Here is a 16,904-nt window from a genome sequence, read left to right on the forward strand (position 1 = left end):
TAAGTCATGGAGAAACACAAAGAGAGGGGGGCTGAGGGACAATCCCTAGGGGTCTCCACAGATGATATTTTGGGTACAGAGGTAAAAAGAGGGAGGTTGATTCTTTGCGTGCCTCCTATGAGGAAGGAGGAGATCTACTTTAGGGTATTTCTTCTGATGCTGATGTGGTGGAGTATGGCGATAAGGGTGTTGTGGGATACGGGGTCAAAGGCGAAGGTGTCGAGAGGTCGAGGAGAAGGATCAGGGCTGCAGGCTTGCCTCGGTGGAGGATGGGTCTGATGTTGTGGTTTGCGGTTATTAGGGAGATCTCGGTGCTGTGGTCTGAGCAGAAGCCGGACAGGGAGGCGTAGAGTAGATGCTTTCAACAGGCAGTTGACAGCTTTCCCCAGGACCTTGGCCGGGAAGGAGAGCAACAAGATTGGACGGTAGTTCTTGAACTCTATGTGGTCGGCAGAGGGCCTCTTCAGGAGGAGTTTCACCTCTGTGTGTTTCCTAGCATTGGGGAAAGTAGCACAGGTGATTGACGAGTTGAGGATGGTGGTGAGTGCACTGTTGATTTCCTTCTGTTCTAGGTTGAAAATGTGTTGGGGGCAGGTGTCTGTTTAACCCAGGGGTGAACGGAGAACATGATATCTGTGGTGATGGACGTGGTGATAGGGGTCCATTTAATGAGGTGGCTGTGGGCGTTGTCAGCAACAGTTGGGGGTGGATGAGGTCTGATGGCAGCTGGTCGAAGTTGCTGCAGATGTCTGCTATCTTCTTGTAGAAATGGTCCACCAGGGAGTCATGGAGGGCTTGGGAAGGGCAGATTAAAGTCTCAGTGGCTGAAGGGCATGAGAATTCTATAACAATATAGAGTTCTTTCGTTTGATTGGTGCTTGCCTCGTTGCGGGATGTCAGGGCATCCTTTTTGGCTTCTTTGAGGTGGTGGTATTTGCTGTTCTGAAGGAGCTACGGTCTGACCGTTTCTTCCTGGAGTGCCACAGTCTCTCCAGTCATTTGCACTCAAGTTTGAAGGCTCAGAGTTTGGGGTGAACCAGTTGGCATGTTTGTTGGATCTTCTGGTGCTTTTCATTCTCCTGGGGACCACAGTGTCTGCGCAGTTAGTGATCCAGGTAGAGAAGTTTTGGACGGCAGTCTCAAGGTCTCTGGTGGTGTGAGATCTGGTGTTGAAGGCAGCAGTCCATTGGGACTCCGTGATTTTGTTCTGGGGCGGTGAGTGGGGACAGAGGGAGTGATGATGTGTTGTGGTTGGTCGCAATGGGGAAGAGGATGATTCTGTGGTCCATCCAGGTGAGTTTGTGGTGGCTGAAATTGATTTTGTCGCTGGCTGTAAAGATGGGGACCAAGATGTGTCCTACACAGTGTGTGAGGCTGCTGACCAGTCGCGTGAGTCCTATGTTGCTTATGTTTTACAGGAGGTTGGACGGTTGGGGTCATCGAGATGGAAGTTGGGGTCATAGAGTAAGTTGGGGTCATAGAGGAAGATGTAGTTCCTAAATTCGATTGCCAGGGGGTGATTATTTCAGTGATGGCGTGATGGCGTTGCCGAAGCCAGGGCGGGCGTCCAGGGGTCTATAGGCGAGGGTTCCTCTGAAGGTTGTGTGTGTGTCGATACGGATCTGGTAGTTGAGGTTTTCCATGATTGATGTGATGTTGCCATTGATGATGGTGCAGTGGAAAGGTTTCCTTGTAGATTATGGTGATTCCTCGTTCGTGTTTGTTGGCCCGGTTCTGGTCTATCACCTTATCGATGTTGTGCGTTGCGGTCGTGATGTCGGGGGTTGAGGGCGGCGTGAGCCAGGTCTCGGTGATGATCATCAAGTAGCAGGTGAAGGTGGTAATGGTATCCCAGATTTCAGTGGCGTGCTTGCAGAGAGATCTAGCAAGGAGCAGCAAGCAGTTTAACAGTTCCGCTAGGTTAGCCATTGGCTGTGTAGGTGCTGCGGGTGTGTTGGTGTTGCAAATAAACTGGCAGTGGTGGCAAGCGAACGGTCCTTCCGTGTGCCTGAGGAAGATAATGCAGCAGTTGTTGTTGCTGCCACTGGAGGCCAAGATGATGACCTTGACTGCAGTGTAGCAACGGATGGCTGGGAAGCCAGGGTTCCTGTCACTGGGTGTAGTCCAGGAGCTGCTGGGTCCAGAAGGACTTGCCTTAGGTGTGCCAGGATTGCGCTCATGAAGCAGCCTGCATAAGTAATCCTGGGAGGGGGAGGCTGTTGGGGAGGTGGGAGGCTGGAAGCAGGGAGCAACGGTGGGAAAAAAACAGCAGGAAGGGCGGACCGAGTGCAGCAGCGCAAGCAAAACAGGCACAGATACTGGGCTAATTAATTGGAAAAGGGGGGTGGTGATGGACAGAGTTTCTGAATGATGCAGAATACTCTTACCAAGTCAAGAGATCATGGTTTTAATCCATCACCGTTTTTTAGCTCACTGCACCATCCCAGCTCAGAACCTGGCTATATGCAAATTAGTCTGTACCTGTCCCAGTGCATGATGGGAACAGGGCAAACCAAACTACCAAGCCAATTCTTATACTGGGAAGGAAACAAGCTCCCGGGGACCGGTTTCTGGCATCACAGCCTTCTTCGGCCCGGTTTGCTTGAATCCTGATGGTGCAATGAGCAAGGGACTAACGTCTGAGTATACCCTCCCACACATAGTGTGGATAAAACCGATTTTGGAAAAGGGGGGGTGGTGATGGACAGAGTTTCTGAATGATGCAGAATACTCTTACCAAGTCAAGAGATCATGGTTTTAATCCATCACCGTTTTTTAGCTCACTGCACCATCCCAGCTCAGAACCTGGCTATATGCAAATTAGTCTGTTCCTGTCCCAGTGCATGATGGGAACAGGGCAAACCAAACTACCAAGCCAATTCTTATACTGGGAAGGAAACAAGCTCCCGGGGACCGGTTTCTGGCATCACAGCCTTCTTCGGCCCGGTTTGCTTGAATCCTGATGGTGCAATGAGCAAGGGACTCACGTCTGAGTATACCCTCCCACACATAGTGTGGATAAAACCGATTTTGGAAAAGGGGGGTGGTGATGGACAGAGTTTCTGAATGATGCAGAATACTCTTACCAAGTCAAGAGATCATGGTTTTAATCCATCACCGTTTTTTAGCTCACTGCACCATCCCAGCTCAGAACCTGGCTATATGCAAATTAGTCTGTTCCTGTCCCAGTGCATGATGGGAACAGGGCAAACCAAACTACCAAGCCAATTCTTATACTGGGAAGGAAACAAGCTCCCGGGGACCGGTTTCTGGCATCACAGCCTTCTTCGGCCCGGTTTGCTTGAATCCTGATGGTGCAATGAGCAAGGGACTCACGTCTGAGTATACCCTCCCACACATGGTGTGGACAAAACCGATTTTGGAAAAGGGGGGTGGTGATGGACAGAGTTTCTGAATGATGCAGAATACTCTTACCAAGTCAAGAGATCATGGTTTTAATCCATCACCGTTTTTTAGCTCACTGCACCATCCCAGCTCAGAACCTGGCTATATGCAAATTAGTCTGTTCCTGTCCCAGTGCATGATGGGAACAGGGCAAACCAAACTACCAAGCCAATTCTTATACTGGGAAGGAAACAAGCTCCCGGGGACCGGTTTCTGGCATCACAGCCTTCTTCGGCCCGGTTTGCTTGAATCCTGATGGTGCAATGAGCAAGGGACTCACGTCTGAGTATACCCTCCCACACATAGTGTGGATAAAACCGATTTTGGAAAAGGGGGGTGGTGATGGACAGAGTTTCTGAATGATGCAGAATACTCTTACCAAGTCAAGAGATCATGGTTTTAATCCATCACCGTTTTTTAGCTCACTGCACCGTCCCAGCTCAGAACCTGGCTACATGCAAATTAGTCTGTTCCTGTCCCAGTGCATGATGGGAACAGGGCAAACCAAACTACCAAGCCAATTCTTATACTGGGAAGGAAACAAGCTCCCGGGGACCGGTTTCTGGCATCACAGCCTTCTTCGGCCCGGTTTGCTTGAATCCTGATGGTGCAATGAGCAAGGGACTCACGTCTGAGTATACCCTCCCACACATGGTGTGGACAAAACCGATTTTGGAAAAGGGGGGTGGTGATGGACAGAGTTTCTGAATGATGCAGAATACTCTTACCAAGTCAAGAGATCATGGTTTTAATCCATCACCGTTTTTTAGCTCACTGCACCATCCCAGCTCAGAACCTGGCTATATGCAAATTAGTCTGTTCCTGTCCCAGTGCATGATGGGAACAGGGCAAACCAAACTACCAAGCCAATTCTTATACTGGGAAGGAAACAAGCTCCCGGGGACCGGTTTCTGGCATCACAGCCTTCTTCGGCCCGGTTTGCTTGAATCCTGATGGTGCAATGAGCAAGGGACTCACGTCTGAGTATACCCTCCCACACATAGTGTGGATAAAACCGATTTTGGAAAAGGGGGTGGTGATGGACAGAGTTTCTGAATGATGCAGAATACTCTTACCAAGTCAAGAGATCATGGTTTTAATCCATCACCGTTTTTTAGCTCACTGCACCATCCCAGCTCAGAACCTGGCTATATGCAAATTAGTCTGTTCCTGTCCCAGTGCATGATGGGAACAGGGCAAACCAAACTACCAAGCCAATTCTTATACTGGGAAGGAAACAAGCTCCCGGGGACCGGTTTCTGGCATCACAGCCTTCTTCGGCCCGGTTTGCTTGAATCCTGATGGTGCAATGAGCAAGGGACTCACGTCTGAGTATACCCTCCCACACATAGTGTGGATAAAACCGATATTGGACAATATTGGACAAAAACAGGTGATGGATTAAAACCATGATCTCTTGACTTGGTAAGAGTATTCTGCATCATTCAGAAACTCTGTCCATCACCACCCCCTTTTTCCAAAATCGATTTTATCCACACTATGTGTGGGAGGGTATACTCAGACGTGAGTCCCTTGCTCATTGCACCATCAGGATTCAAGCAAACCGGGCCGAAGAAGGCTGTGATGCCAGAAACCGGTCCCCGGGAGCTTGTTTCCTTCCCAGTATAAGAATTGGCTTGGTAGTTTGGTTTGCCCTGTTCCCATCATGCACTGGGACAGGAACAGACTAATTTGCATGTAGCCAGGTTCTTAGCTGGGATGGTGCAGTGAGCTAAAAAACGGTGATGGATTAAAACCATGATCTCTTGACTTGGTAAGAGTATTCTGCATCATTCAGAAACTCTGTCCATCACCACCCCCCTTTTCCAAAATCGGTTTTATCCACACTATGTGTGGGAGGGTATACTCAGACGTGAGTCCCTTGCTCATTGCACCATCAGGATTCAAGCAAACCGGGCCGAAGAAGGCTGTGATGCCAGAAACCGGTCCCCGGGAGCTTGTTTCCTTCCCAGTATAAGAATTGGCTTGGTAGTTTGGTTTGCCCTGTTCCCATCATGCACTGGGACAGGAACAGACTAATTTGCATATAGCCAGGTTCTGAGCTGGGATGGTGCAGTGAGCTAAAAAACGGTGATGGATTAAAACCATGATCTCTTGACTTGGTAAGAGTATTCTGCATCATTCAGAAACTCTGTCCATCACCACCCCCCTTTTCCAAAATCGGTTTTGTCCACACCATGTGTGGGAGGGTATACTCAGACGTGAGTCCCTTGCTCATTGCACCATCAGGATTCAAGCAAACCGGGCCGAAGAAGGCTGTGATGCCAGAAACCGGTCCCCGGGAGCTTGTTTCCTTCCCAGTATAAGAATTGGCTTGGTAGTTTGGTTTGCCCTGTTCCCATCATGCACTGGGACAGGAACAGACTAATTTGCATATAGCCAGGTTCTGAGCTGGGATGGTGCAGTGAGCTAAAAAACGGTGATGGATTAAAACCATGATCTCTTGACTTGGTAAGAGTATTCTGCATCATTCAGAAACTCTGTCCATCACCACCCCCCTTTTCCAAAACAGATACTGGGCTATTCAGAAGACAATAGTATAAATGATAAATATTGGGGTACTAATAAAATAAAAAAGGTCTACTAAAGAAAGCAAGCGAATGAGAGCTAAAAACTGGCAGTAACAGTTACATAGAGTGGAGAAAGCCCCCGGCTGACTGCAGGACCGGAACCAAAGGTCTCAGGGCTACAGGAAGAGACGCCAGACTGGAATTAGGCAAAGGCTGTTGAGATCAGAACACAGACCAGGGAGATGAGGGCTATTCCCGGAGCCCTCCGAGGAGAACGCATGGAAATCGAGTTAAGCCACTGCTATGGCTGCATCTCGTGGATCGTGCAACTTGTATCTTTTATTATTGGCTGGAGTGATGCCATGGAGGATTCGGAGTCAACAAAATCTTAATTTCTTGATCATGTGAAGCATTCCCACGTCCAGTGTGTCCAACCTGGGTTCTAGGGTGGATTGTAGGTCTTGTACCACCCATAGGAGAGCATCAATTCTGGCCATATTTCCTGCAAAGTGTATTCCACCACTGTGGCAGGTGCATATGTTCCTTTGTCTTCAGCTTTTACCTGGCATCCTGAAGAGAACCCTGATTTGTGGCTTTTTAGTCTCATTGTCGGCTCGGGTGCAGGGTCAGGAGCGGAAGGACGCTGCCAACACAATTTATTATACACTTCTGTTTAGTGGGAATCATTGTAGCAATACTCAGCAAGACTTGGGTGCAATCCAATCTTCCTGCCCTACAAGAGGTTATAGTTTAGTTAGGAAGAAGGCAACCTTATGCATTCAGTGTCTCCCCTCCATCGCCTCCTGTTAGTTTTCTCTGTTTCCACGGTGGGTCCCCAGCAATCTCAAAGTGGCTGACTCAATAGCACATGGCCATGTAACAGGTGGTGTGCTCAGGACTTTGCTATTGGGGAGGCTGTTAAACTTCCTGTAGGCCTTACCACATTACCAGTAAATGCTAAACGTTGTTCTCAGAGAAAGTGCTGTGCCTCTCTCCTCGTTCTCCTGGCACCAATAAGGGCTCCCGCCCGCATCAACTGGTTCTGCTCACTATTATTCCAGGGTGTGGGTGTAAATGGGCCTTATTTCACTCATGCTACCCCTCTGAGCAAGCCCCACGAATCGTGTCCCCACTCACTGCTTGTCACAGGCGCGGAAGCCGGTGCGACCTTAGGTTCCAGTTCTGCTCCCGCACAATGGCTCCTGTTTTGTGCATGTGAGAAGTTGGCCTGTTATGTGATGTCCACTATTCTAGTGGGCACCCTTTATCAGTCCAAACAACCCTTATGGTGATGGTTGTAAAGTCAACCTTATAGACCAGCTATCCTAGTGGTAGCATGGACAAAGCAGTCTTAGGCTAAACTCAAGAGGGCATGTGAAGCCAGCGGTTTTACCATATGCAATCCCTTTAATACCGAATGAAAGGACACCACACAGGTTGTATATCAAAATATATATGTATTTATTTCTAACACAATCCTCTGAACTGTTTATGAGGTCAGAGGCAACAGCACATAACAAGATAATTAATTAAAATACAATAAGTTGCACAAAATACAGTAATGCCCTAGGGGCACTTCGAACCATATACTAAAATAGTGGTATAAGAACCACGCCACGAACAAAGGAAAGGCCTAGGGCCTGGAGAATCGCTGGGGCTATGCTGTACTGCCAAAGGATAGGGAGCAGGAGGCCCACAGGATGCGCGTGCAGTGTCTTTACACGCACGCAAGTTACCATAGAGTTAGAATGGGAACGAAAGAATTGGAAACTAGCTCTTTTAGGACACTTCCGGATGGACTAGGGAAAAGCTACTTTAAACTAGGACACTAGGATAGCCAATACCCACAGGAGTACCGAAATACTCGCGTTACCTCACCCACAGGAAGCGGGTGGATAGGTGTCAAAGTGTGTCGGGTTTCGTCGCTGATTCCTATAGAACCTTGGAGAAAGATGCTGCAGGCGACCAGGAGAGAAGTGTCCGGTTGGATCCAAGGGCGGATCGAGGATGAAGAGTACCTGAAAGCAGAGGAGACAGAGTCTGGGTCACTAGCCAGTGACCAGGATGGAACCAGGAAGGAAACAGGCGATATCTCGAAGCAATCAGGTGATGTCGTGAAGCTTGTCTCTGCAGCCACGTGGACCAGGAGGTGTCGACGACGACCAGGAGCTGGATACGGACTGTCCCACGAAGGCTCTCGCTGTCGGCGGTGTCAGCTTCCAGATTGGAGTCAACAAGCCTTGGCAAAGGCAACCCACATATAAAAGGAAGATGGCTTCTTAATCAGACCAGCAAGGTCTGATGGGTTGCTCCTTCTCAAGGGAACAGGGGCCAGTCTGGAGCAACCAGACCAGTGGTGTAGATTCAAGGTTTCGTCGTCACAGAGGCCACTAGCCAACGAGCAAGTGACCGGACAGATGCGTCGAGCAGGAAAATGCAGAAGGGCCCCACGCAGAACTCGTGGAGTGTGGAGGGCTGATCTTCGGTGCAGTTGGTGCTCGAGGCTGGGGCTTCTCAATCCCCAATGCATAACTTCGAGGGTGCCTCTGAAGTTGCACAGAAAGCAATTCGCTGGCTTTCCAAGATGGCCGGTCCCACGTCTCTCGTCGCCTCCACGGGTCTCAGCTCTGCTGTGACTGTGGATCGGGCTGTTGGAAGTCTGGAAGTCCGGGTCTTGTCAGGCTCTGTGCTCGGGCTCCGGCGGGAGCGTCGACAAAGCAAACCGTTGATCGCTTGATGGTGCCTGCTTGTGCAGGGTGGTCACTCCTTGACCACAAGGAAGATTCTTCAGTCTTGTATGTCGAGTAGAATGTCGAAGGTCCAGAGTTTCGTTTCAAGTTTCAGTTCTGGATAAATCTAATGTCTTGGGACTCAGCTCCTACCTATATACCACATTTAGGGGCTGGTTTACCTGCTAGATCCCTCCTATGGGTGGGACCCAGGAAGGGGGTGGTTACACCCCTTTCCCTTTGTCCAGTTTCACGCCAGAGCTGGGGCTGGAGTGCCCCAGCACCGGTCTGAACTGGACTATGCATTGGACACCTTGTGTGCCCCAGGCAGTGTCTTATTTCATTCAGCCCTCCCTACCCCAATACACTATAACCTGTCTGGGGTGGTGCTAGCACCTCCCAAGACAGGAAACCTATTGTCCAAGCCTCCCTCGCTGGAAGGACTCCCAGCAGCAGGTGGTCAGACTTGTGTCTGTGGCAGCAGCATCCATTTTGTGATGCTGAAGCTCTGGTTAATTTTAACCGGCATTAGTTGGAACAACATGTCTTCTCCCTCTAGAAGGGTGGAATGCTACGCCCGTCGCCAGAACTGGCGAGGGGGCAGTATTCCAAAGCGTATGACACCTTACACGACATGTTTTGATAAAGCCAAACCAAAGTTAGCATTTAACCGAGAGGTTCATAATGCACTTAAGAGTATATGGTAGGGCTATATCCTAGAACAGCTATAAGGACATGGTTCCGAAAGCTGCAGACAGGCTCAGCTCATGCTAGAGCACCATCTCACATAAAACCAAGCATTCTGCCTTCAGGATTGTTAAGGCCTGCCATAGGAGTGACTTATAGGTGTATATGTGTCTAGATATAAGGTTAAATATAGGTATACTATATCTAAGCAAGGGGTGATCACACAACCTTGCTCCAGCTGAGTGATCAGCCAGTTGTGTCAGTTTGGATGGCCAGCAAGGGGTGGCAAAAGATATGCTGCAGCCCCTGGTAGGCCTTGGGTGCACCTATGCCCTGGGTACCTATGGTACACTGTACAGGGACTCACAAGAGTCAATCACTGTGGAAAGTCACTGCTGCAAACCCAGGTCACAGCTCCCTTTCCATGTTGCAGCTCATGGTGTTCCCAGCCTCAATTATGCCACTGCCTCATTTAGGTTTCTGCCATATGTGTATGTGGAAGGTTAGGCATACAAGCACGTATCAGACCCCCAGATGCTCAGCTGTGTCTGCCCGTCCCCTTGGGTAGTTAGTGGGAAGCATTCAGGCTGTAGGATGTGGATGTTGGGGAATTATTGCCTCCATCTCGGACACTTCCCTTGTTAGTTGTCAACATGGCAGTGGTGTTGTCTGTGAGAATCTATGCCAGCCTCTCTTTGATTGTTCACAGGAAGGCCTTCAGTGCCAAGCAGATTGCCCTCAACTCCAACATACTGATGTAGACATTCCTCTGTTTGCCACCTTCCAAGATGGCCTCACCAGCAGTGATGCATCCATCACAACCATCAGTTTCGAGTGGGTTATGGAGAGGGGTCTACCGCTGGCTGAATCAAGGTCGAGCAGCTACCCCAACAGATCTTTTGCAGTCTAATACGAAGCCTGGATGGAATCTAAGAAGTATCGCCTACTGAGACTTCAGGTTCCACTGCAGAGGTTGCACATAGCACCTGGCATGGCTGATCAGCAGGATGCAGGAAGCCAACCATCCCAGTCATTGGTAGCCGGCATGGCTTGCGGGGCAAAAGGAGGGGGTGTATAAGATTTTTTTTAATTAAACACTTACCTTGCTGCAGCGTCCTGCGTCCCTGCTCCTGCTCTCCTCGTCTGACTCGAGGAACAGGAAGCACAGCCAGGCTCTCCAGCCCAATCACAACGCTCCAATATTGCGTTGAGACTGTAAGCATCCAGGCTCCACTGAGCAATCACAATGCTGCAATGCAGCGTTGTGATTGGTCTGAAGGTCCTGGCTCGACACTCAGCCAAAGATTGGGGGCCTGGGCATGTTCTCCATTCAGGCTGTAATGCAGGCTGCATTGAAAACAAGTAAAGTGTGCATGACTGTTTTGGGTGGCCCGAGGGGGCCGGCCAAACAGTCATGTGCACTTAGGAGTGGGCAAACCACTCTTCCCCTGCCCAGAGAGCAAAGCAGCCTCGCCCACCCGCCGCCCCGCAAAGCCAGTACTGATCGAAACATATCATTTTATGTTTATTTTGCACTGCTTAAAAGTAGTGGGGCGACGCTCCTCCGCCATAGCAGGGGAGCAGTCACTGGTCCCAGTATCCTCAGAGTCACCCTCACTGAATTCCAGGACAGATACTGAAGCATTGGTATCAAAGTTTGAATGCCCTGCTCCAGGGGAAATGCTTCAAATAGTACTATATTCAGGATGTTATGGTGAAGGAGTCAGATGTAAGAGGCATTGATAATGAACCTTAAAGGTGTTAAAAGGTTCGCCATTGTCTAGAGGTGGTCTACAACGTCCTAGGGTGAGCCTGCATTCAACAGCTGGTAGTCGAGGTAGCGGGAGAGCACAACACCCGACCTTTGAAGGTGTGCTGCAACCAGAGTTGCTGGTCTCTTTGGGTGTAGGACCATTCAAAGAGTTAAGTCTTGAGGTCCTTTTTTAATTGGGTCAGCGAAGTGGATTGCCTGAGGTGGAAGGGTAGGGTGTTCCAGGTCTTAGCAATGAGGTAGGAGAATGAACTTCCACCGGTTCTGGTCTTCTGGATCCTGGAGACAGAGGCTAGGGCAAGTTGGGCGGAACGGGGTTGTCTTGCGGATACCTGGAATGTGAGGTAGTGGTTCAGGTATGCTGATCCTTCGTCGTGGAGAGCTTTGTAGGCATTTGTGAGGAGCTTGAAGGGGATTCTCTTGTTGACTGGGAGCCAGTAAAGTTGTTGGAGGTGTTGCATGATGTGGCTGCAGTGGGGGATGTCGAGGACCAGTCTGGCAGCGGAGTTTTGGATGTTCTGTAGTTTCTTATGCTGTTTCTGGCTGATGCCGGCATAGAGTGCGTTGCCGAAGTCGAGTCTGCTGGTGATAAGTGCGTGGGTAACCGTCTTTCTGGATTCTGTGGGGATCCATCTGAATGTCTTTCAAAGTAGGCTGAGTGTGTGGTAGCAAGCTGAGGAAACTGTCGATTTGGCAGTTCATTGTGAGCGATGAGGCCATTATGATGCAGAGGTTGCAAGCAGGATCCGTCTGTGTAGTAGGGGGTCCCAGAGCTGCAGAGTTGTCCCAGGCTGAAGGGGAGGGTCCCAGGATGAAGACTTCTATCTTGTCCGAGTTGAGTTTGAGGCAACTGTCTTTCATCCAGGTGGCAACGGTCTTCATTCAGCTATGGAAGTTGGTTCTGGGTGTTGTGGGTTCGTTGGTGAGGAAAGGGTCGGCTGGGTGTTGTCAGCGTAAGAGACTATGTTGAGTCCGTCGCTTCGGATGACGGCTGAGAGGGGGGCCATGTGGACACTGAAGAGCATGGGGCTCAGGGAGGAGCCCTGGGGCATCCGTAGCTAATCTCTGAAGGCTTTGAGAGAAACAGGGTTAGTCAGAATCGCTGAGTCCAGCAGGAGAGGAAGGAGTGGATCCAGTCGAGTGCCTTGTCGTGGATGCGGCGTCATGGATTCTCGTGATTTAGGGTGCGGTGGGAGACGGTGACAAAGGCAGCCGATAGATCAGGGAGGATGAGGGCTGCAGTCACACTCCGGTCTAGGAGGGAGCAGATGTAGTTGGTGGCGGCAAGGAGTGAGGTCTCTGTGCCGTTGTTGCTTTGGAAGCCAGATTAGAGGTGTCCAGGCCATGGCTCACTTCTATGAACGTGGAGGATTGGGTTTTGATGGCCTTCTCGATGACCTTGGCTGAGAAGGGGAGGGGAAAGATCGGTCTGAATTTCTTGAGGTCGGTCAGGTCTGCAGATGGCCTCTTCAGACGGGGGTTGATCTCGGCATGTTTCCAGTCGTCGAGGAAGGTGGTGGTTTTGATGGAGCAGTTGACGGTGTGGCGCAGATGGGGGGCGATGGTGGCAGCTGCTCTGTGGAAGATGTAGTAAGGGCTCGGATCCGACGGGGGCTCCTGAGTGGATGTTCTTCATGATCTTGAGTGTAATCACTTGTGAGCAGGGTACAGCATGGTCTGTTGGGGTGCAGCATGGTTGCGTGAAGTGATGGCGGGCGCAGTGGCAGGGTTTGGGGTGTCGAAGCTGTTGTAGATCTGTCTGATCTTGTGGTGGAAGAAGGTGCTGAGTTTGTTGCAGAGTTCTTGGGAGGGAGGGACGTCTGATCTCGCTGTTGGGCCTCAACGGTGGGAAAGAGTTCTTTGCTGTTGTGTACGTTGATGCTGATTCTGGCTTGGAGGGCCACTTTCTTTCAGGTTTTGAGGAGGAAGTGGTGTGTGTTGATGGCAGATTTGAAGGTAGTGTGGGTTCCGGTTTTTTTTTGTTCCTCCATCTCTTCTGGAATCTTCTGCAGGTACATTTGGACTCGTAGAGGGAGGGAGTGATACTGTCCCCTACAGGGTGGCATTCTGCCTTAAGGATACACTAAAGTGGTTTTCAAGATGTGGTTGAAGATGAGGTTGCTGAAGGGCTCAGGGACGGAGCAGTCCGTTGTCCCTGATGGCCTAGGAACTGGCTCTTGAAGCAACAACCCAATGTCCAAAAAGACTAAGAAGATTGCTGTGCCAGAGGAAGGGTCTGACATGGACAGTATTAGAAGGTCCTATTCACTCCGAAATGGTCACAACTGTTGATGAAATTACCTAGCAGGTAAGAGAGATCCAAGGAGTGAACTTTGACGCCACTCTTTGAATGGATCTAGGACTGACTCTGCCTTCACACAAAAGAGGTAAACGGCATCAAATAGCATATCCGTTAGAGTCACTTCAGGCTGGTCTACCACCCAAAACATACAAACCGACAGAGGTTTATAGCAAGGATGTATATTGGCCCCAATGCTTTTTAACCTGCACCTGGCAGATTTACCGGATTGTTTGGCTGAAACCCGAGTTTTCTCCTAAATTTGCTGGAACTGAAATCCAATAGCTCGAATACGTGGACATCCCAATATTGCTCTACCAAACTCCGATCGGGCTACAGCAGCTACTAACAGCATTGTCCTTATACTGCATAAAACAATCTAAAATTAATCACAGCAAAAATTGCGGCAATGGTCATTTTCAGACAAAAAAAGAGGAGCGGCTCATGGCATGCTGAAGGTAAACCTATTGAGATAGTGACCGCATACAAGAACCTGGGAGTGTGGGTCGATCACAAAGGAAGGCAGTCCACTCACATCACTACAATGCAAGGAACGGCTCAATCGCTAGAGGGGGTCTTTTGTAGAGCAAGGAAAACCATGAGCTCACCAGATCTTACTCCCTTAATCCGTGAAATGGGGCAAAATCTGGGGACAACATTTCTATTGTCAGTGGCCCATGGCGCAATAGCCTTCAAAGATAAAATTACAATATGGCTGGACAGAGCTCAGTCAGCTTGTTTACGCAGAGTGTTTTTTTCTATCTACTTCCACCTCCCACGCGCAAATCCGTACGGAATTCAATTTGTCATCACAAAAGTGGATCCTGTAAGCCAGGTTCAAAGCCTACTGCCTCACAGGCAAACAACCTCGGGACAATACGCTCAAGAAACTCATCTGGTCAATGATAAGCAGCCGAGGGTCATCTTGGTATGAATTTCTAACACACTGCATTGAGGTGCTGGAAGCTCATGAAATATGTTCAGCATCCATACCCACTTCTGCAACTGCAAAACGCCTAACAAAACAAGCATAGATAATGTCGGTCGACAGTGATGCACTAACCCTGAAAAATTGAATTCATGGAAGCTGGGCATCAAAACCTCACAACAGCAGGGTCCTGCCCCATTACCTGTCCTCCCCCCATAAAACCGAGAATGAAGCGCCAATTAATGAGATTACGGTTTGACTTGATTCCACTATTGGCCTACAAGTATGGACAAGGGTACAAAGAGGCTACAGCCATTCAGTGCCGAGCATGCGGGGGAGAAGTGGCATCTTTAATCAATATATTGTGCATCAGTGAGAAATTATGCACCTTGAGAATATAATGCACTTTCTATTGACTTTCATTCGGTTTGTTTACAATGGTTTTAATTGATTGTGCAATAAATGATCTATCTATCTATTAAGGATACTTGCACACTCCCAAAGAAGCCAGTGGACCTCATGCAGCATGACATCTGCAGAGCTAAAGCATGACTCCCCACTTGTGCCAACTGCCTGATCCAATCTGTCCTGTCCAGGCCAGATGGTATAAAACTTTGCAGCATTCCATCCATCCTGAATAGTTTGGGCTAAAGATGCCAGTAGGTCGCCTGAGACTGCCGGTAAGATCTGACCGACCATGTCCCATAAAGCATTGGTGCAACGGCTAAGGCAGTAGCTGGCATTCACTGAGCGTAGGGCAAGGCTGGCAGGATTAAACATGCACTTTGCAAAAGGTTCCATCAATTCTGATTAGTGTCAGGTGGGATCGTAGGAAAAGTGTTAGGGGTAACTGTGCTGATGTATGCTGATTCACCAAGCTCACTGGAGTTGGTCGCTGTGTGAGAAATAAAGTTTCTCCTGGAGCTGGTCGGTGGCAACGTGTAACCTGCCTAATGATAGGGGGGACTAGAACATGGCTTTCTCATATGCCCAGAAATGTGTCTATAAGGATCTCATTAAAGGATAAGGCAGATGCGGTAGGGGCCAGGCCAGGCTGAAGGTCCTCTGAGTGGACATTATTATTAGCTTCCATAGTAGGGAGCTGCAGGTCAAGGATGCCCCCAACCCATCTGATCACAAATGCAAAATATGTACTTCTCCTTTGTGGCAAGACAATAGGGAGAGACTAGTGAGATGCCTGGAAAGTTGTACAAACCGCTGGAATCTTGTAATTCGTCGTTCAAATTATCCTCATCATTATTGTGGGACACATTTTTCCTCATCATAATTCTGGTTCAGTAGCTACACAGTAAGGGTAATGGGATACACTGGGTCCGGACTGCAGAATTTGCAGAAGGCGAAACAAGCTCAGCTCCGAGTTGGAGACTACTATAAAGTATACTTCCTCGACAGTATTTATGTCGAAGAGACTAGAAACAGGGTTGAAGTCAACACCAATGCGGAACCTTGCAGTAGTTCGGGTTCATGTGGATGTAGTAGTCACAGGTCTTGTAGTAATATTCCAACCCTAAGTACCAGAGGCATATCTAAAGGGGATCTGTCACCAATGTACCACTGTCCCCACAAAGCTTAAAGGTATGGATGCCAGAGTGCATGTCTGGCAAATAAATGTGGCTGCATTCATCACTTCTAAAGCGAAACAACGTCAATGTGAAGCTGCACAACCCCACCTACTGCTTTGAATTTGAGAGTCAGCCTGGTGTCTGATGAATATTTACAAGGTGAGGAATCTGCAGTTAGAAGTATCCATCAGAAATGTATGTACTTGCACACCTTGAAAACAAATTTACCCACTACATGCTTGAATAACATTTCTACTGTTTTTTATTTACAAAGTGATTGGTAAAAATCCATATACACATTATATATCCTTATCCATACCTTATACCATGAATTCTTCCTCATGTTCAGCCGTCCCATCCACATGTCCGAAAGCAACATTTGAGTACAAGTGTGAGCTACAAATGGCCTCAATCTTGATGAAACTGCAAGTTTAAGGCAGGTGGAGTTACTCCAATTTTTAAGCTCATACATAAGTAGCTTCATGGCCATAGTTTCATCTTGCCTAAAAGAGTGTTCAAGAAGCTCAACAGCCAACTGTCCAAAGTCACTGCGGAAAATAAACAATTGGAAGAAAAAAAATATTGGAAATGTATTTTATGTTGATTAGGCAGAAGAAAAACATTACGTACTCTCCACCTTTGAAGAGCATTTCATGTTAAGAAGCTCATAAATTAAACAATTTAGAATGCTGATTCTATTGCCCTTACTTTAGATGCTCACTACTTCCTAACTGAAAGCCAAGTCAAGGATGAGCATCTCAAAATGAAACATGTCTGTTACAATGCTGACAGCAGATCCAGCAAAAGCGTATTCTCACTAGTGCATCCATTCCGCTCATTCATGCATCAACCCCACCGCATGACTGTGCATCACCAAAGTTTGCGGTTCAGTTCTAAAGTATGTGTAGTACTGCATATGCCTTATCTAGGGAATAACTGGTGGGTGTTAAGAAGCGAGAGAGAGAATTTAG

General features: G+C 48.7%; 1 protein-coding gene and 1 long non-coding RNA gene across 2 annotated transcripts in view; one reads left to right on the plus strand and one right to left on the minus strand.

Annotated features, from left to right (window-relative positions):
- The window catches only part of LOC144826435 (transient receptor potential cation channel subfamily M member 7-like), a 2,236,140-nt gene that overhangs the window by 1,394,704 nt on the left and 824,532 nt on the right, over positions 1-16,904 (minus strand). Inside the window, exon 17 of the mRNA XM_078684762.1 lies at positions 16,253-16,481. Coding sequence (XP_078540888.1) covers positions 16,253-16,481 — 229 coding nt within the window. The remainder of the gene's footprint in view (positions 1-16,252; positions 16,482-16,904) is intronic.
- Positions 1-16,904, plus strand: part of LOC144826437 (uncharacterized) — an 871,719-nt gene that overhangs the window by 544,516 nt on the left and 310,299 nt on the right. The window lies entirely within an intron of this gene.

This window comes from Lissotriton helveticus, chromosome 3_2 (genome assembly GCF_964261635.1).
Source record: "Lissotriton helveticus chromosome 3_2, aLisHel1.1, whole genome shotgun sequence".
Taxonomy (NCBI): Eukaryota; Metazoa; Chordata; class Amphibia; order Caudata; family Salamandridae; genus Lissotriton; species Lissotriton helveticus.